General features: G+C 39.7%; 1 protein-coding gene across 2 annotated transcripts in view; it reads left to right on the top strand.

Annotated features, from left to right (window-relative positions):
* The window catches only part of THSD4 (thrombospondin type 1 domain containing 4), a 248,947-nt gene that overhangs the window by 67,281 nt on the left and 160,971 nt on the right, over window positions 1–20,695 (top strand). For both annotated transcript variants that reach the window (XM_023934118.2, XM_086848971.1), the window contains exon 6: window positions 11,664–11,766. In XM_023934118.2, coding sequence (XP_023789886.1) covers window positions 11,664–11,766 — 103 coding nt within the window. The remainder of the gene's footprint in view (window positions 1–11,663; window positions 11,767–20,695) is intronic.

Raw genomic sequence — 20,695 nt, 5'->3', positions numbered from 1 at the left:
TTTCTTCTTGTCTATTCAAATTGACAAAAGCGTTTGTCTGAAATTCCGGTGTGGAATTTTTCAATGCTCACATAATTTGAGCAAGAAATGTGCTTTTTATTCATATGTTAGTTTAATTGTATTCAGATTTTCAAAGCAGAGGAGGCTGCAGATATCATGGCTAATTTGCAAATAACTTTTTAATGCTGTTTTTATAAATATTTGTTAAATATTCCCATTAATTACAGGTATAAAAAACACCATCTGTCAGATGTCAGTGTCTGCTTTGGCACATGAAAGGAGTAGCTTTTTCCTGGTATTTTTAAGAGATTAGCTCAGTTATTGCTGATATCAGTGCAAAAGTTTAAGACATTTTCAAGACAGATAGCAGGAAAAGAACATACATTACATGAATACAGGAACTTGCAGTGAAACTACCATGAGTACAGTCCCAGTCATCTCTTGTACTGACCGAGCTGAGTAGAGGAAGAAGGAGGTGCAGGAAAAGCTGCCAGAGTTAAGCTATGGATACTGAAAAAGTTGTCTGTTAGTGGTGCTGTTGAGTTTTTAGTTTTGAAGGTTTGGGGGAAAGGGGGGTGTGTGTGTTGGTTTTATTATGGGGTTTTTGTTTTTGTTTTAAATTTTAGAACTTTTAAGCAGAGCTTGGAAACAGCAAATTGCCAAAACTTGTGTAGAAAGTTAGGAAACATAAATATCAAATTATGTCTAACAAGCATGTGTTCCTTTGCCTAAGCAAAGACTAGGGATAGAAGTGCAAACCCTCTCCCCCAGAAGTGGTCTAAGAGAAACTTGGCACTGCAAGCCCTGCAGTGCCCAGAGCAGGTAAACAAACCTTTTACATAAATCCATTAAGAGCTAATTGCCAACAGAACAATGCAATCCCCAGAAGTAATTGAAATTGTGGTGAGATTAAAAAATCACAACAAAACCCAAACCAGTCTGGTATGCTCTGTCTCATCTTGCACTTCATCTTCTTCATCAGTTGTGCTGTCTGTCCAGAAGTAACACCTCTGTGGGCAGCGTATTGCACATGCAGAGACATACAGGTGTAATTAGTGAAACAGAGCTTCCTTCTAGTGGTAAGTTGGTAAGGCTGTTTAACTTCAAACTCTTGTCTTACATTTGTGGAAAAACCAATCCCGTGTTGTTTATATCTGCCAAGCAGTGTTAGGGAGGCACTGGGTGATCTGGAGTGGGGGAGGCCAAGGAAACATCCCCTGCCTCGTTCTGCAAACCAGCTTTGGCTTTTGGCTGCAGCATTCAGCAAGTTGCCAGCCAACCCACATACTGCTGCTCCTGAATTTCTGTTTGCATCTTCATTTGTTAAGGACAGCAAGGAAGACTGATGGTCTTGGTGGCTTTTTTGAGACCTCAGTTTGGGTCACTTTCTGAGGACAGTTTTTTTGGGATGATGTGGGGTTTTAGTTTGCCATCAGAAGGACAAAATCAAACCTGCAGACATTTAGAGCTTACAAAAATGGAATTTTGTGAGCAATCCTCTCATAAGTCTTGTGTTAAGAAAACTACTTAATTATCTGGTAGTAAATTATTTTACCCCAGGGTCCCTGCATAAATCAAGTGCTTAGTTATGAGTGATATACTACTCAATGTTATTCTCCTTTTATTCAGCCTTCGGCTCCCTGCCTTAAAAATGTTCCTTGCAGAAGGTGAGAAAAAAAGGCTTCTCTGAGGACTAGCTGTTGATGCTATTACTGCAGTGTTTGCTTTAAAATTCACAAAGCTGCTGTGTTGTAGCAAAACCTAATCTGTTGCAGGAAATGAAGCTGGCATATGGAAGAATGAGGTTTAAGAGAAGTGTTGCATAATTAGTGCTGCTTGTCAAGTACTTTGAATTGAATTTTTTCCCCATAAATTTCAGTATCATATTTATCACTTGACAGTAGTCAAAGCAAAATGTGCATTGCCGAAACTGTAACTACGATTTGGCAGCTCATCTGAAAATCAGGTCCAGAGGTTTTCAGTCAGACCCCCAAAACAGAAAGTACATAGTTCACAAATTGAGAAAGGATTAGGTTAAGTAATTGCACCATAGGTGACATATTCTCCCTCAAAACTGGTAGAGTAGCTATTCTAGAAACTGCAGACTTGCGTTCCTTATTCTGTATGTCCATTTATACCTACCAGGTTTTACAGTGAATGAGACAGAGATTGTGTAAATAACCCTTTGAGCTTAACAGTCTCCATAGTGAGGCTGTTCTTCATGCTGAACAAGTCAGAGATCCCATGGGGTAAATGATATGTGATCATGGAATTGAGAGTGGACCTCACAGGCAGAAAGAGCCAAGTGATAACAGTAATTGCATGGACAGTCGCCTCTGACTTGAGATTAAACATTCTTGAAAGGCCCAGCACCCTGTGACCTTATAGCATTTTAACAAACCAAAAGAGCCTTCAAAAGCAGAATGCCACCATGTGATCCATCAGTATTCACAGAACTCGTTGGATCATTGCTGCTGAGCCACTGGCAGAGGGGTTTGCCCTCTGTGAGTACCACAGGGCAGTGAAAATGCTTTGCTGTGGTGTGCTTAGGTCTTTCTCATTGCAGGTGTTTGTGCCCTTTCTCCACGGGCAGCCTATCTCTGCTCCTTCCCTCTTCCTGGAGCTGGCCCACTGTTTTTTCTCCTCAGTCACACTTCTCACTTTCGTAGTATCTTCTCTCATATTTTCAATCTTTTCTCCCCATCTCTTCTGCCTCCTTTTCTCCTTTTTCTGCTTAGTTCCCTGCTTCTTTCCAGTTTCATCCAGCTCCACTTTCTTCTTCTCAGTACCTTCCTTCAGCTGGCTTGCTTATCCAGCCTCATCTGTTGAATGCCAGTCCCAAGATTTGTTTTTCGGAAGTATTCCATGCATTTTAGGTACAGGTTCAAGTGCTCATTAAAAGCAGAAGAGAGGTGTCTTAATTTTCAGTCCTTGCCCTATTACAGACCTCAAGAGCACTTTCCAATAACTGCTGGAAAGTTTCTCAGCTTCTCTGAGCCTCAGGTATGGAACTTGTAAACAAATTGCTCCTCTAGGTTAGATGCAGAACTTTAACGAGTTTCCACTGAAGGTGTACAAAGTACATTATCAGCATTATTTTCTAAATTCTTGTGGCCTGACTGTACTTGAGTGCATTTCCATAGTAAAAGCAGAGGGTGCATTCTCGACAAAAAACTCACTTTCCTGGCTGACATAGTTTCACTCATTAAAATAGCATAGGCAATTACATTTGGAAAAAAAAACCCAGAATATTGGCATCATGGGAAAAAAATAAAACACTTTTCCCTTTTGTTTTTCTTTGGGCTCGTTCTGGGATGCATTGCCTCAGTCAAAAAAAAGCAAGAGACTAAAACAGATAACAGGAGCGGAAAGTTTTAGTCTGAGAGGTTAAAGTTGGACAAACTCATCAGTAAATGGACAGTGCTACCAGCTGCAGCTATATTAAACCATTCTAAAATAAGACACGTGTATCTGCCAGTTAGTTTGAGGTGCCTTTTTTCTTTTTTCTTTGAAGTATATGACCTAGGAGGAAATAATATACCACAGGAACAGTTTAAGTGTGTGTTGTATCAGAAACTCATTTTTGATGGGAACAAGATCTCTAAAATCTGAATAATGCTGCAATTTCTGTTCCGCTGGGTTCCTGCAAGTTCAGAGTTGTTCTAAGTTGCATTTACATTGCTCTAAAGATGTTTACTTTCTGTGGAAAACAAATTGTTCCACATTGTAGATTTTTTTTTAACAAAAAACAACAAAATGAATTGTTCCAACAGACTTACTTCAAATTCCCCCTGGTTGTAGTAACAGCTGTACATTTGCCTGTGTGTTTCTCTCATCTAACACCACATTGAGATTTCTGTTGTCTGCTTGTTACTTAGACTAGAGCTTGTTCTTTAAAAATACTGTGATTACTGCTGCAATATGAATGTTTAATTAAAAAGTAGATTATCGTGGTATCAGGAACTTCCTTAAACTTTTAGTGCTCCTGGCGGGACCATTCAGGTGGTGCCTCCTCCCACACAAGGACCAGTCATTTCAATGGAATGTGTGCCATTGAGTTCCCATTGAGCTTGATTGGGTTTTCATAGAGAAAACTGCTGGAGGATTACTCCTGCCCACTGGTGGAATGAGAGTCACCAAAAAGGTGCTCCCCAGAAAGAACAGGCAGCTCCAAGAAGAACAATACTTTTAAAAAATGTAATAAAATACCGCTGGAAGCCCTAGAGTAGATGTTTTATCACAGTGGCGTAATTTTCTACAAACTATGAGGACTAGATACATGAACTTTGCTTAAAATCTGTAGACTTTACTAAAGATGGATCAAGCATGAGTTTGTCTCAGGGTCTTTCACAGCTGATCCTGGTGGTGCCTTTCAGAGAGGGTTTTGGAGTGGCTGATATTTCTAGTATAAAGAAGGCTACAGCTAGTGTATTAAAGCAGCTATTCTTAGTACATGAACCTCCCATTTTCTGAGAAGGACTAATAAAACATGTTCCATTTTTGCAGGTGTATTTGAATAATGTAGACAGATGAGACAGTGCAATGTGATGAAGCTGAAAGCTTCCATATGAAGGCATTCTTTATTCTTTGAACGAGATTGTGTGAAATGGAAATAGCTTTAAATGAGGCAATATCAGGCAGTTTAGGCACCTTGAGCGCTATGTAGTGTTTCTATAAACAGATGTTTGATTGGAGGGATTCTTGTATCTGCAGGACTTTTTTATTCAACACATTTCTGTAGAAAAGTGATAGCACTGCTGGGACTGGGAACAGCAGCTGTACAAAGCAGTTATGATTTCTGCTGCAAATGGCAAGCTTTTGATACTTGCTTGGGAGCATGGAAAGAATACTCTGTGTGAACTGCAATCTCAATACTGAAATAGCTCTTTGCTCAGGGGCCTGGGTACTAAAAAAAATTTGGGGTGGTAAAATAGTAACTACATTTAAAAATGTAAAAATAATGTAAAAAAATGTTAAAATGTTAAAAAAAAAGCAACCATTTTTAAAAAGACAGTCATATGGCCTTTTGCTGGATCAAAAAAGACTAGCAACAGTCTTCAGTTCGCAGGTGTGAACTGACATAGGCCTGCCTTCAGGACATACTTGAGTATCACTTTACACCAGATAGTATCCTGTTCCAGCATGGTCTGTTTTCAGTATTTGCCTTCCATTTTCTAATTACTCAGCTTCCATCCTGTAGAAACCAATTATTGTTTCTCAGATTTTTTTGGTTGGTTGGTTGCTTGGTTTCTTTTTTGGAATAGTATTTGTAAAATTTTAGCATTAAACAGAACTAGAGTATTTTCTTGACACATTTTTGGTACTGCTGATGAGCTGTACTGTTAATTTTCCTATTATAGCTGCTTGATTAGCCCCTCCTAAGGCAGTGGTTCCAAACATTTCCAGTCATGCACATTAGATCATTGGAGATGCTTTGTGTGGGATGGATGAGTGACTAACATTTTATTTAAAACCAAAGCTGGACTTGAATCTTTTACAAGTTGCTGTAAATCTGAAATAAAATAAGTTATTTCACTTTAATCAGATGGATCTGTCAGTGAGAATTTAAAAAGAAAAAAGCCACAAACCTGTGAAGTTAAGCAGAAATACTTCTTTTTCCATCTGTTTGGTTGAGCTTTCTTCCCCATTATTAGACAGACTGCATTCTCAGATGTAAAGTGCTACAGAATGGAAAAAACGTGAAGCAGTAATAGATGCACTTGCCACGTTATGCATTAATGTCTTATGTGTCTGATGGATTGCAGTTAATAAGGATCAGGCTTGTGTAACACTTCAAAGTCTTTTCTAGTTAAATTCAGAGGACCTTCTTGTTGCAAAGCTGAAATGGTTACTGGAAGGAAGGGTTCTCAAGCTGCAGGCTGAGAGGGCAGCAGGTAGCTCGGGAAGGCAGGCACCCTGCAGATCTGCCAGGACCCATCTTCCTTGGTCCAAATACAAACTCACTGCTGCCTGCATGGCATTGGGGTAAGAATAGAATGATTTTGTATTGTGCACACATCTTAAGGTCTTTGCCATCTGTGACATGCAGCCCTTCGAAGGAGTGAGGAGGAAGAGAAAGGCTGCAACCCCCTATTGCTGCCACAGACTCTGCATGGCCTGGAACCTGTGGTTAGGAGAGCACATTAGAATTTACAATGACTGTCATTACTCTGCTTGTCTCCACTGCAGCAGACACAGAGGTGTAAATTCATGGCTTGAGGCAGTACAGAGTCTGCCAGTACAGGTGCTCCATCCTCATAAACTTGTGCAGATACCACTGCATTCCCAGATGGAAATTCTCATTGCATGTCAGGCTAGACATTTACAGTGCACTGTCTGTGGCTGTGCACTGTAACCAGAGCTGGCTAGCACTGTTTTTACTGCAAAGCTGCTCTTCACATGCATTTTAAAGTTTCTTGCACATTTTGGTTTTCCAGGAGCATCAGTTCTATTTGAATTGTGTCTGGTATTTTGTGCCACAGATATCTAGACATATTTAATATGCCATATACATGTGTGTATCTATATATATATTTTTATTTATTTCTAGTTGGCAGACACTCTTTCAATGTGTGTTCAGCTGGACAAAACTAGGTTGCCTTGATCTGAGGTAGTACCTATGGGGCAAGCAGGGTCCTTGCCTATGCAAAAACTAACACCTTAGCTGGAAATTTAACATTTGAAGGACCCTGTATTCCACTTTCTTACTTGGACTTGGAACTTCTATAGGTTTCAGGAGAAACAAGACAAGTTCAGAGCAGAAGTTCAGAGTTCACTGCAGATGTGGTGGCATGTTGTGTAAAGAACTGGAATTTATAGATTATGCATATTGAAGGACACAATATGTTTAAGAGTAAGCTCTGCAAAGGAAAGAACAATTTTCACATTAGTGTTTCAGAAACAAGTATTTAAATTATTTTTCTTTGGAGATGTGTTTGTCCTTTGGGATGTCAAAGGATTAATATGATTATATAGAACCACTTACCAAAGTGGTAAATTGGTAAATTCCATTTACCAAAAATGAAAACAAGAGTACAACTACATTATTTGGACTGAATTGAACTTATAGTATTGCACACAGAGAAAGTACTAATTATGAATTATGTCTGAATCTGGAGAATCAAGAAGGGATATGGGGCCTTGGAAAAAGCATTTGCCAGTTACTGTAGGTCATAAGAATGAAACATTGCCAAAAATCTTAGTCAATGTTTTAATTGCCCGTAGAGGTGGTTTCAGGACCAAATCGGCCCCTTTACACATTTCCAGAAGTGTGTTATCTCAGCACAGCTTTGACACAGCTTTGCTATTGGCAGATGTGAGCCCACATCTGCTGGCAGACTGATAATTTTCTGGTGTTTTGCCAGCATTTCTTTAATTAAACCAAGTGTCAAAGATTTGTTAGAAAATGTGCTTTTCAAATGTGAACCAAAAGCTAAAAAGCTAGCAGGGTGGTTTCTTTGTTTTACAGTCTTAACTGTACTAGCAGCTCATTTTAAGAAAACTCTCATGGTACACGACAAAGAAAATACTGTGTGTTGCTTCCCCTCAGACTCCTTTCATACCTGCATATTTCAGAAGAAACTGAGGCATAAATTAAGCTACTGTTTGCCAAGTACAAAGTTTCTATCCACAGCAGGCACGGTGCATTTCAAGAAGTTTGGCCCGAGATTGCACAAGACAAAGAGGTACTTCTGAAATTGGGTCTGAAGTGCTGCCTCCCTCCCTCATCACCGCCGTGCTGTGCTGCTGCTGGTAATTTGCTCACATTCTCAAAGCACAGGTAGAAAACTTGGCCAAGGTGTGAAACAGCCACATGGAAATGCAGCAGGGGCAGCTCTGAAATGCCTTATCTTGTGTGAAAATATCAATATCCAGCACCTTGGAGGCACTTTGCTGAATGCAGCCCCACATGCTAAATTTACATCATTGCATTGTCCAAAAAGCATATTTTAAGTAGGAGAAACATCATCTAAAAACGTACAAAATTACAATTCTGGGTGCTGTATCTAATTTTACAGAGCACAACTGAAAGAACAATAATTTAAAAACCCTCTCCCAGCCGAGATGATATATTTCTAGATAATTTATATCTGCCTCTACACAAAAGAATCTGAGATTTATCTCAGATTTTAGTATCTTAGTATCTTTTTTGCTGCTTTGGTCTCCCTAGATCTGGTTTAAAAAAGAGATTTTATTTCTTTTTTTACAAACATTCGAAGAGGCCATCCTATTTTCTGTATCAAAACCCCAATGAATAACTTCAGGTAACTCGCTCAATAATCACAAGACAAAGTTTTGTCTTTTTTGAGGAAAAAAAAAAAGAAATTCCAGATCTATCATTAGCAAAACCCTGAATCAAAGTCAAAATTCCATTTACCAAAAAACTATTTTTAAGTCTCTAGCAGGCAGCATGATTTTAGGGAAAATGAACTGAAGGGAAACTGAGGGAGAATCACACAGTAAGTTAAATATTTTAGCAAAGTTCATTCCAAAAGTCTCTGGGAAATTTTGGAAGGAGATCTGGGCTGTTTAAATCCCAGTCCTGTGGCTTAGCCAGAGGAACATTCTTCACCTGCAGCTGTGCCAGGGTGCTGCTTGGCTGGGCCAGGGTGGGCAGGGGTCGGTGCTGGGCGCTGTCCTCGGACACCTCCTGCTCTGTGCTGAGCTGGGAACCCACAGCTGTTGGACACTGGAAATAGGAGCTGTCTTTGGGCTTGCCATCTTCTCATCACAGATGCTTGTTGCTGTATTTTAGGAGTTTTAGTCAAGCTCTATATGACAGAAATAGTAATTAAATTGAAGTGTAAAAATAGCTTGTACTCTCGGGGAATAAATAAAATATGAGGATCTACAGGAATGCCTATACTGAAGCTTCACTTATGATTGAACAAGGTCATACTTTTTCATTTTAGTGGTTTTCTGCCTACAAAAGTGCTAAAAAGCCAGAGCAGCCAAGAGAAAGTCCCTGGCACTCGTTATGTCTTCTGAGAAAGGCTCAAGGATTTCATTTTCAGGGAGGCTGAGCTGTAGGCAGCATAAAACTGTCATTGCACTCAGCTGTGCATTAACAATTTAGGTGGGGTTAGTAAGTGGTGCATAGATGTTAACTAGTGTATATGTAGAGTACAATATAACTCTTAAGCCTTGGTGATTTGTGGACTGTAGTAATTTTGCCTACTTGTACTTCATTGATAAGGAATATTTTAGAAGACATTAAAAATTGAAATTAACATAATCTGTATAAAGAACAAAACAAAGTGTTTTTGTGGACCAGGTTGCTCAAATTTTTCCTCAAAATTTTATATTGCCAGTAAACCTTGATGAATGAAATGAATGAAGGTCAACTGAGTTGGGGTTTCTAAAGTAGCAGGGATTTCTGAGTTAGCCTGTTCTTCTGATTTTTTGCTTGATCCACACAGAGGTTGTTTGTCCTTTGTCCTGCTTTAAAGCACTGACATCTCTATCTTGTGGGCAACTGTCAATAAGTTTAAAAACAGAAATTGTAGCTGTATGAAAAGGATCTTAGAAGGGGTGGGTGTCACTATTTGTTGGCAGCAGCAATGAATATTTTGATATTTTTACTCATACGTTGCCTGCAGTTGGTATGAGCAGGGTGTACAGGAAATGGTTTATGAGCCAGAAATACTGGTACACGAGAGCATGAGCTCAAGGGTCAGAAAAGGAAAAACAAGAAACAACTAAACTTCACAATAGCCTGGTAGAAAATGTGTGCCAAAAAAAGGGAAAAGCATTCCAGAAAGAAACCCTTCAGGCTGACTTGGCTGGTGCAAACTGATGTTTGTTCTGCTGTAATTTAGTGTAGTGACCTTAATTTATGCCAGCTCAGGTTCTGTCTCTTCACCTTTAGGATATGTGCAATAATTGGTTTCTGTGAATAATACATTTCTTTGCCTTGGCTGCTGGTTGTGGTGAATAAATGTTCTGCATTGCTGTGCCACACACAGAAGGAGCTGTGCTTCAATTGTGGGAATATAGCTTTGCTTTCTGCATTTGGCACTAGAAAGGCTTTTGGTCCCACCCTTCCAATGTGGTGGTTCATGGTCCTGTTTTCAGGGAAGGCTTTGTTTGTTTGTTTGGGGCTTTTTTGTTGTTTTGTTTTTTGGCTTTTTTTGGTGTTTTTTGGGTTTTCTATGAGAGGGTTTGTTGGGGAAAGCAGTATTTGCATGTACTTGGAGATCTCAGAAGGGTGGGTGAAGAAGCACAGATGGCTGCTTGGCCAGAAACAGTGTTTATTCTAGAAGATTTGTTACCATGATTTTAATAGAAGATAAAGTAGTCCATGAACCTTCCCCTGGGCATGTCTTTGGTACAGTTTATAGCCCACTTGAAAACTCTTGACTTTGACGTCTCTTTGATCCAGTTGCAAGCATCTTCTTACAGAGGTGGTGGATACAAAGCAAGAACTCCCCTGGGACCTCTGCTGTGCCTGGCTTCCCCAGCAGACAACCAATCTTTCCTACTATACAGACATAAGAGAACTGCCTTGCAGTTGAAACAAGAGTTGCTCTTGGTGATTCTCTTCTGCTCCCTTTGAAAACACAGTTATTTAGACATGCTGTTTTCATATAATGTCATCTCTAGCTTTCGCTTGAAATCTGTCATATAGGAAAAATATTCTGCTGTTCTAGTCAAATACTTCATGTGATTTCTACTGTTTTTGAATAGTAGTTTTAGTAATTTTTATTATCTAGAGGTTATGCAAAAGAATGCATCTGTGCCCAAAGCTTGCCTATTTTCTCCAGGCATAGAAATTATTCTAATTAACCCCCTGCATTTGGTAGAAGTCTTTCTCCCCTTTGTATGTGCCCACACACACAGTAATCTTCTGCTGCAACTGCAGTAATGTGACAACTCAAGCAGAACAAAGTCATTAAGTATTTAATTTGTATTTGCTTTTGGAATCTACTTCACATGCAAGCAAGGCCGTTCTGCCAAAGGTGTGCATTGCAGGTGACCTAAGGAAGGATGCAGCTTCCACCTGTAAAACCTGCCCTGCCTCAATACCTGTGTGTGCACACATGTTTGTATAAAAGCAGCTCTTCAGCTGCAGAACTCCAATACCAACTCCTTACAGCTCAGGATCTGAAGGCATGAGTTAAAATGCAAAGTCACTCAGAGGTTGTAATAGTTGCATGTAGAAATACAAAAGGAAAAGTGGAAATATGGTATGGAGGCATAGGATAAGAATAAGAAGTTGCTGTGGTCAACTTTTAATAAATTATGGAAGCATGTACATTGAGTGTTTCAACACTGTTGAATCTGAGCCCAAAAAGTTAATGATGAAAAATGTGAAGCTGTTGTGAAAAGGAAGTAATTCTAATCTAATATTGAAATTTTTTTTTAAGTGTTGTGCTGTTGCTGAGGAAAATGACAGCTCAATAAAAGCTTTACCTTTTTTTTTTTTAATAGAACTGTTGTTCCATTAACTTTGCAAATTAATTTCCTTCAACAGGCACTTTTGATACTGTTACTTAACAGCACAGCTTCTTACCTGTTTTAAAGAGGTCTCCTGATGTTTATGTCATTCATCTGGTTAGATTTTTGCAGTGCCTTCACAAACCTTCTAAGGTTTATTAATAGGAAGGCAAAAATAACTTTGCTGTTGATTATAATGCTACTTTTTTTTTTTTTTATCTAAACAGATGTGTCCTGAAAGCAGCAGGAATATTAGAGAGGTACAGTGTGCATCATACAATAACAAGCCATTTATGGGTCGATTTTATGAATGGGAACCTTTTGCAGAAGGTAAGGGAAAACAACTTGGTTTTACATTATTACACAGACTGTGTTTTGGAAAGGCAGATATGATTTTTACTTAGTGGGAGCCATCAGGCAGCTTTGATCCACAGCTGATATTACCTATTTTTACAGCTGAACATGAGTCAGTGCAGATGAAGGAAGGCACGTGTTGTATGTGACACCCACTTAGATCGGAATATGTTTGTTTCTAGCGTAGCCATGTCTCAGTCCTCATCTTAGCTGCTGTGGGCATAGTGGAGGCTGGCAGAGCTGCACCTCTTTATCTCCAGTTATGAACATTCAGTGTATGATGTGCTCCTAGTTAAAGCCATGTTTGGCTTTGGGAAGTTGCCCAAAAGAAATTTCAGAGCTGTACAACTCTGGCACTCTGTACCACACATTTAGGCAGAACAAGGAGCTAGGTGCCCCAGCAAGCACATGTATTAGGTTTGATACATCCCTTTCCAACCCCATTTGAGAAGACCCAGCCAATGCCAAGCCAGCTCAGCCCACCTCCCTCTGCTTGCTTCCTACACAGCAGCTTTGACTCACTCTATCTTTTGCCAGGAAAGATGAATCAGGGGATCTAGAACATAATTTCTCTATCCCTCCCCTGCATAGCACGGCTTGCTCCTGATGTTTATACTGGATCAATAAGAGCAGTTAAACTGTAATTCACAGCACTGTCTTGCTGGTGAGTTAAGTGTGATTACTGTTATTTTTTAAAAGTACTCGTATTTTTATTTCTCCCTTGTTCAGATTGGTGCAGCTGCATTTCTGACCCATTCTATCTGCTGCTGCTCCAACATAAACTTTTGTCTTTATTAAAAAAGTCATATTAGAGGGTCTATAAACCCTATGAATTTAGAGTATTTAATGAAAAAAACCTAGTTTGTGTGGGAGAACCAATAGCACATGATGACTTCAAGAGCAGAATTTGAGAAGAAGGATAAGGTTGTAGCAGAGAGAACACATCATAGTGACATAACCATAAAACCTGTAAGGAAGTTTAACTCAACAGAAATAATGAATGTTTTACTCATACTGATAATTGAACTCTTTAATTTGAAATCTTAAGTTCAGTTAATTTTCATTTTTAATTGTGATGAAAAATTCATAACCTTTTGATGGCTGGATAAAAGAATCTATTGAAAGGAGAGGACCTATTGGTTGACTGAAAAGGGTAACTCTGTGGGGATCTGGCCACAGGGGTCTCTCTTAGTGGAGAATGGCTGCATTTGTTGAAAGCAGGGAGACAACTGCAGACATTTTTGTCAGAAATTCTCTGTAAGGTTAAATATGGAATAAAGCCCTCTCCAGGAGAACCTGTGCCTGATACTTTGTCTTCAGGGGGATACCTGGATAGTCTTGTGCATCCAAAATACATCATGAAATACAGTATGTTCAATAGCTGCAAAAAATCCTGGTCAGCTGCAGACCCTCTTGCTTTGACTTCTGTTTGAAAATCTCAGCCAGGTATGTGTGATAAACAGAATTTTAAGCAGCAGTCCCAGCCCTGGGTTTCTGTTCCAGCTGGTAGATTTACACCTGTGCAGGCACAGGCACTGTGAGCTCTGATCTCTGCAGGGCCCTGCAGGGACGTTGGGCTTTACTTCAGAATGGTGACCAGTCAGCACTGTCCCCCAAGGGTGTCAAACTTGAAAGAGCTAAAAATGTATTCTTTGGGGACTTAGCTTTTTTCTTCCTTCTAAGTGAAGGAAATTACAAGGAGAAAAATACTGCAAAGTTTAAGCAGTTTCATTTTCTTAGAGAAAAAAAGAGTGTTTTGCAAATCAGAGCTCGGTCCACTGAAAGTCAGACATGATTTGCCCCTAGCAGACATTGAGGCTCTTCCCTCTTCCCTCAAAGTAAAGAAAATGTTAAGTTTAAATGGAGATAATGTTAAGTTTAAATGGAGATAATTATGTTAATTTTTTTGTTGGTTTTGTTATTTTACAGCAAATTTTTAATGGGATGTTTTCTAAAATACCTACTTGACCAAAAATTCCCTCCAAATGATGTTTTGGTTTGCTTTTTGTTGTAAATAAATCAGCTGTAGTTTCAGAGCTCCCCTTTCAGGTGGCTGCACCAGTTTGCAGGGCAGGACATTTGTTTCCCAGGAATCCTGGCTGTTCCCAATGTGCCTGTGTGATTTTATATGTGCAGCTGTAGCTTGTGCTGGGGCTGACTGGATGTTGGCTCTAGAGGCAGGAGTGGGAGCGGGGACGTGGCTCAGGGATCATCACAGTGGTGTCTGTACACATGATTTAGTTCCACTTGGTGGAGTCAAGATGTCTTTGGCTGAAGCTGCTGGATGAAGGCAGCGGAGTTTCTAGGATCAGAGCCCCGCTCAGATGTCGGGAGCTGTGTGCAGAGCTGGCTGCTGGCAGCAGGGCCGGAGGGCTGCGCGGAGCTCACAGGGCATTCCTGCGGGATGCTCCAGGGCTGCGCCAGCACAGCGCCTTCACCTGCCCCGGGCCCAGCCTCTGGCAGCCAGCAGGGGCTCTGCAAGGCCTGGCAGCCTTCCTTCCATTCCTTCTGACTGCCAGGCCTGCCTTGCTCCTGTGACCTCTCCGTTCTGTTTGATGCTGAGAGACAGGGGTTGTTACAGAGCCTGCAGCACCACGCTGCTCTTGGGAGCAGAGCTGGAGCCAGGCTGAGTTTCAGCTGGGATGGAAATTCCTGTAGCTGAAAGCAGGGTGTGTCAAATGGCACTGATGTCACTGCTGCATTTTCTGTGGGGGGAAAAATGTGTCCCACACTGTCCCCCAGTATTGTTGTTGCCAAACCTAATTACTGATGGGCACCACAAGGAGTGATTCAAAATCAGCTGAGGCTGACAGGACCAGGAATCAGCACCCAGCCTTGTGACAGGTCAGGAGGCAGTTTCAACTGGCTTCTCTTTACTTGAAATGTGTCAGAATCCAAGCATTGAATGACTGGAAGGAGATTTGGTCAGCATGGTTTTTCATGCTGAACTTCAGTGGTACTCTTTTCTCTAAAATGACACTCATGTCCATACTCCATCCTGAAGCCTGTGTTGTGTTCAGAGGAGAACTCACTGTACAGGTAAATCTGTACATGCTGTAAAATCATTTATCAGTTCACTTTTGTCTTAAAATACCTTCTAGTAACCTGAGTTCTAGCTAGAGATGTCTGTCTGCTACAGCTGGGATAAACATAAGCTCTGAAGAAAATGAAATTTATAGCTTCCATAAGTGTCCAGTAAATACTGCAACTTCAATACTTTGTTAGACAAGAGGGATATGAGACTTAGTCTGAATCAGTTTCAGTATTAAAATGGAGACTGAAGAGTAATGCAAAGCTGCTGTATTTATTGATTTTTTTTTTTCTTGCTGGATTTTTAAGAAGTTATCATTCATTTTGAGTGACAAAATAGCTTCTTCTAACAGATCAAAATTCCCAACTTAAGATGTTAAGTTGCTAAGAAACTTTAGGAGTCTGCTGGCAATTGATGACACTAAAGACACTGAATGAGGTCTGATTAATATGATTTTAGTAATTATAAAATGGAAGAAAAGCCTAAGATCTCTTAAAAATCTTGCTCAGGTGCTGAGAGGTGCAAGTAGCATCAAGGACAAGGACAAGGACTTGACCCAGGAGTCAGAGAATGCTGGTTTCAGAGAGGAGGTACAGGGAGTGCAGTCACCAGGACAGTGCAGGCACGGCTCATGGATCCTGGACAGTCAGCTGTAGGCACAGAGCTGTTGTGCTGATGTTTCAGCTTTGGGAGGTTGTGGCTTAGTTGCCTGGGCTTTGTGCAGACAAGGGTATAAGGGCTTGAGAGGAGACCATTTATCCACTTCTAAAGTATCATCAATAAGATGTTTTGTGGAGTGTTTTCCACTCAGCGATGGAACAGCAGAAAGCTGTTCCAAGGCCAAGCCTGAATATATTATGCTTGTTTTCAGTGGTTCAGTGTGGGGTTTTTTCTTCTCTTAGAATTGTGAAGTTGTTTATAAACAAGTTATAGATTTAGATATTGTTTATATGCACATTAAGCAAAGATTCATTCAGAGTCCATTGCTGGAGTTCATGACATCTTAGCATGAAACCAATATTGTGAAGATAGATATATATGGAGAAACCTAGTATTGGTGTCATCTGTTCAGGTTAACTGGAAGGGGAACTTCAGGGTACTTAGAGAATTGATTGTTGTGTATGGTCAGGAAGGTGGGCCCTGGTGTGTGTTCCTGAATGCCTGTGGTCCCTGGCAGGACAGTCCTTGAGACCCAAAGGGAACCGAGTCCCACTGTGTTAATGCTTGGCCTTCCCCTTGGGAAGGCTCAGGAGAGGCCATGCTGAACCACATTCTCAACTTTGTGTGCAATACTTGGGCAAGTTTTCATGTTTTCACCCAGAGGACAAAAAGTCATCCTGCTGTTTTATTTATACTTTCTCAAGTAACTTAACTTCTAGTTGGTGAGCATACAGATATACATATATCCTGCAATTATATATGTATATATACATATATACTGGGAATCTATACACAGTTTCTCTAGAAAGAATCCAGCTGTGCTGCAGTTCACCCAGCTGCAAGGTATTATATTCAATGAGGCAGCTGCTTGAAGTCTTCATTTCTCATTGCAGCAGACCATACTTCTCTGCTTCTCTTTTGCCTCCACCTGTTAGAAATCTTCTTGATTGCTTCTATTCCGTTCTGTGGCTGCTTGCTCTTTACAGTGCATGTCCTTTAATTGCATGCACTTTATTTTCTAAGACAATTTTTTTGTTTCTCCTGTTCTATGTGAAATGCTGTAGGCAGACAGATTCATCATTGAGGCATCAGACAGTTTTGGGGGATTTGAAATGTAACGAGTAGATGGTGTTTATATTTATTGATTAATTACAACTCAAATAGTGCCTGTTCCATAACGATAGATACAAGACATCCTGAAACATATACCTGTAATTACTGACAAGAGCTTAGGCACTATAGGCATAAAATTCCTCTTCAATTCTGATTGAATATGATCTCTGATTTCTTTCAGGCTCAGTGGAAATCCTTTGTGAGGCAGTGAAATATCCATTTTTCACACATTACTGAAAATTCTATTTAATTTTTAAGTGAAATGTTTTTGAAATATTGCTCACTTATGAGACTAGAATTTATTCCAATGCAGAACATGAAGTTCACTTATATGGGGTCCCTGTTTTCCCCTTTATTTATTGCTGTTTTGTGAATGGATCACAAGAGAAAGCAGATGGAAGTTTGCAGTTTTAAAAGTGTGGTTATGGTAAAGTATCTGAGGCATTTCTTTGACTTCATCTATAAATCTACTTCCTGAACATCTGTTGTGTTGAGCTTAACCTGGAAATTGTAAATATCCTGTGTATTACTGAAATATGTAACTACTTCTATAGAAAGCTTTAATAAAAAAAATGCTGAGATATTTATGTATATGGAAACCTAGTGCTTCCACATGGGAACTTATCTTTTATAGTTATTCTTTCTGTATAATTTTATTAATATACGTATTTTGATTTGCATTTGTAAGAAGCTTAGTGGTATTAGAGCCTGGCTTTTACCTTTGATTCTATGGTTTCTTACAATAATTAATACTGCATATGTATTTTTAAGTGTACTGTTTTAAGCAGGACCCACCATACTGTGGTGAGTGAAATGAGCCATTTCACTGTAATAGATCACATGCACACATTTAATGTTTCTAATTCATTGTGCATACTTTAATTTCCTCACTTTTCTACTTGCTGTTTGGAGGCAAAAGTGGGTTAAGAGTGGTGAGAGCAAGAAGTGGGTGTTTATAGATGGACACCTGGATGAGCCTCAAGAATTGGAAATGGCTGTTAGTGCCTTTAGGAAAATAGGAAATTGCATCCATCAAATGTTATCATTCAGCTGTAAATTCAAGACGCTCTGAAGTACAATGGAAGATAAGCCCTCTAAACAGAACTATTTGTAAGACAGGAAAGTGAGAGAAAGATGAGCAGACAGGTCATATCTGTGCTATCCTTACAGGCCTTAGATGAATGTAGCCTAGGTTTGCTGTAAGAGAGACACTGCCCTCTGTGTCCAGCTGACCAATATTCACTGGTGTATCTTAGAGTATCTGACCTGTCCAGTCACATTAATTGTGAGTTGGTGAAATGTCCCAGGAAGAATTATGCCCTCATTTCAAAGCCCACTTTTTAGTTCTTTTGGTTGGAGCAGAAAGTTAAGGACGGATGTTGTGGCTTTCAGGCTCAGATGCAGAAACAAAATTGTATCCAGATTGTGTAATACTGAAGATCCTTAGGCTAGAACAGAATGTAGAAGGAAGATTTGTTATTTGCAAAGCATGTGTGGCAGTGAGTGGTACAGACACTTTAATAAAATTTATCTCTTTTACCTATTAATGTCCCTTGAAACAAGATGCAGGCATCCAATATTCAGAAATTAATTAAAACCAAACACCTCCACCTCATAGAATGGAATCAGTGGAATACTTTGATACACAAAACACAAGCTATTGGTATTAAGTACTTAGTAGCTTTATCACAACTTTCTCAATGTCTGACTTGGCTGTCAGGCAAAGTCTGTAATAAGCAGGGCTACATGAATCAACAATATATGAGCTCACGTAATCAATCTGTAGCAGTCCTTATCTATCTGTGCTTCTTACATAGCTTCATTGTGTCCAGTGGCTGTGCAGAGCAGCCTAAAACTTGCTGTAAGTGACAGCTGAGGATTTGGATCCCTTTGGTCTGGGGAGCGGTCTGAGTTGTGTAAAGATGGGCAAGAAAATACCCTAGAACCAGGGGCCTGCTAGGGATGAGGGATGTGATTACCCAGGAGTGAAAGTTAGCATAGAGCAAGGTTGCTTTAAATTAACATACCCTAAGAATTTAATCTGCCCTGGCAATTCCAGGGGTTAATCTCCAGCTTTTCTGAATCCTCCATTTTGGATCAAGCACAGCTTTCTCAGCAGCAAAACCTCTGCCATGTATGAGTAAGAAATAAAGATAATGCTAATTCCTCTTTTCTGTCAGTTCTCCCAAAGGTTGTGTGGTAACCTATAGTCCTACCCAGTGGGAGGATTAAAAAAAGTCTTTTGGAATCTCCATTTCATTTTGTAGTACCCAATCTTTTGTATGTTTGGTTTCCAGGATAAGGGAGAGAAAAGGGACAAATGAAGATCTTGTCTGTGTTATTTCCTGCACTCTGGGGTGGATGGTTACTGTGTCCATCAGCTGTTATTCTGTAAGGAGTACTGCACTTTGGGACCTCTACTGACTCCTGTTGTCCACAGGAAAAGTCCTCCATTAGCTTCAGGGACAAAATTTCACTCAAAAAATTTGCCTTTGCTGTTGAATCAACATTTTTACTTCCTTTCAAGTATTTGTAGCAAAACATCAGTGAAAAGAAGGCATCCTATCCGTATTCCTGCACCTCTTTGGGGATACAAAAAATGAGTATTAGTCTGAATTCTTCTAAATCTGTTCTGTTTGGTTACAGATCCTTTTGTAGCAGAGCCATGAAGGATCAGATGCTCTGAGCAGATGTATTTTACAGCTTCACAAGGAAACTATTTTGTGTGAGTTCCATGTTTGTGTGCTAGGACTGCTGGGAGTCCTTGTCGTGCAGATCTGCACAACCATTTCTTGTAGTATGAGGACAAGAACGGGGGGAACTTGGGGTTCACAATGTTTTGTAGGTGCTTGGATGAACTCTGATGATCCTGCCCTATGTCCCAAATTTATGAAATAGTCCAGAGAATACAATGGAGCTGCAAGGTCAAGACTGTGTAATCATTCTAACATGTTATGCTTTAACTTTGGGGAATATTGAATAAACAGGGCAGCAGTTAAGCAAAGTATTATCAAGACATGTTCCATTTTTGTTGTTAAATGCATGAAATATTTATTCAACACATTTCTTGTACAATTCAACACATTTCTTTTACAATCTGCAGTTTTAAAAATCAAGTGAATATGCTATCTTTGCCTCAGTTAATGCGTGGAAATAGTTTTTGTTGATTCAATTATGCATTTCAAAAGGTTTTAAATAGTTTCATAGTATTTTCCATGTGTTTGATTTCAGAAAAGCTTTCACATTTATCTATTCCAGCCAAAAGCAATTGTCCTAATGTGGTGCTGTGTGTGTAGCAGGCTGCAGAGCTCCCAGTCAGGTTGCTGCTGAAGTTAAAGAAAAGCAATATAAATATAACTTTTTATAGGTCCTAATGGTATAAGAATTGTTCAGGTCAGCATGAGTTTTTCCCATTCACTTCAATGGCTTTTGGATGAGGTAATTTAGAAGAAAATTCCACATGTAACTAAAAAAGTGAACAGAACTGAGGTTTGATCCTGAAAAGCTTTGTTGCAGGCTGATAATATCCAGATTTCTTTGTTTTCAGAGAGTTGGTATGTACATAATTCCATGGAGGCTCAGGAACTCACTAGAAATTTTCACAGTTTCTTTGGAAAATGATGAGTTCAAAGAGTGCACCTGCAGCCTCCTCTACACTGCTCAAAGGATCAGGGAGCTGTGGCTGAGTCTGGGCATGGTTCTCTTGGGTGGCTGTGTGAGCAGGGACTCAGAAAACACCGACATAAATATGGGATTCAGACTCTTCTTTCATCCTGTGAACAAATTACAAGTACACAAAGAAGGGCTTCAGGATTATCTCAGAGACCATTTTCCTTCTTCAGAGACTATTTTCCTTCTTTACCCCTCCCCAAAATGTCTGTCTTTTGTTTTACTGTATGTGTTTCTGAGTAATTAAAATGGTTACTAGAAGTGAAACATTTATTCTACTGAACTTTTTAAGTGTTGATAGTTGTCCTAAAAAGTGAAAATAATACGTGTATTTCTAGTTCTGAGAAGTTCCAAACACTGAAGTAATGGAGAAATGGAGAAATGAACTATAAAAGGGGTCCTAGTAAATAGAGACTCTTTCCCACCTACTTT

Source organism: Cyanistes caeruleus, chromosome 13 (assembly GCF_971803275.1).
Source record: "Cyanistes caeruleus chromosome 13, bCyaCae1.hap1.1, whole genome shotgun sequence".
Taxonomy (NCBI): domain Eukaryota; kingdom Metazoa; phylum Chordata; class Aves; order Passeriformes; family Paridae; genus Cyanistes; species Cyanistes caeruleus.
This window is presented reverse-complemented; position numbering and strand designations above follow the sequence as displayed.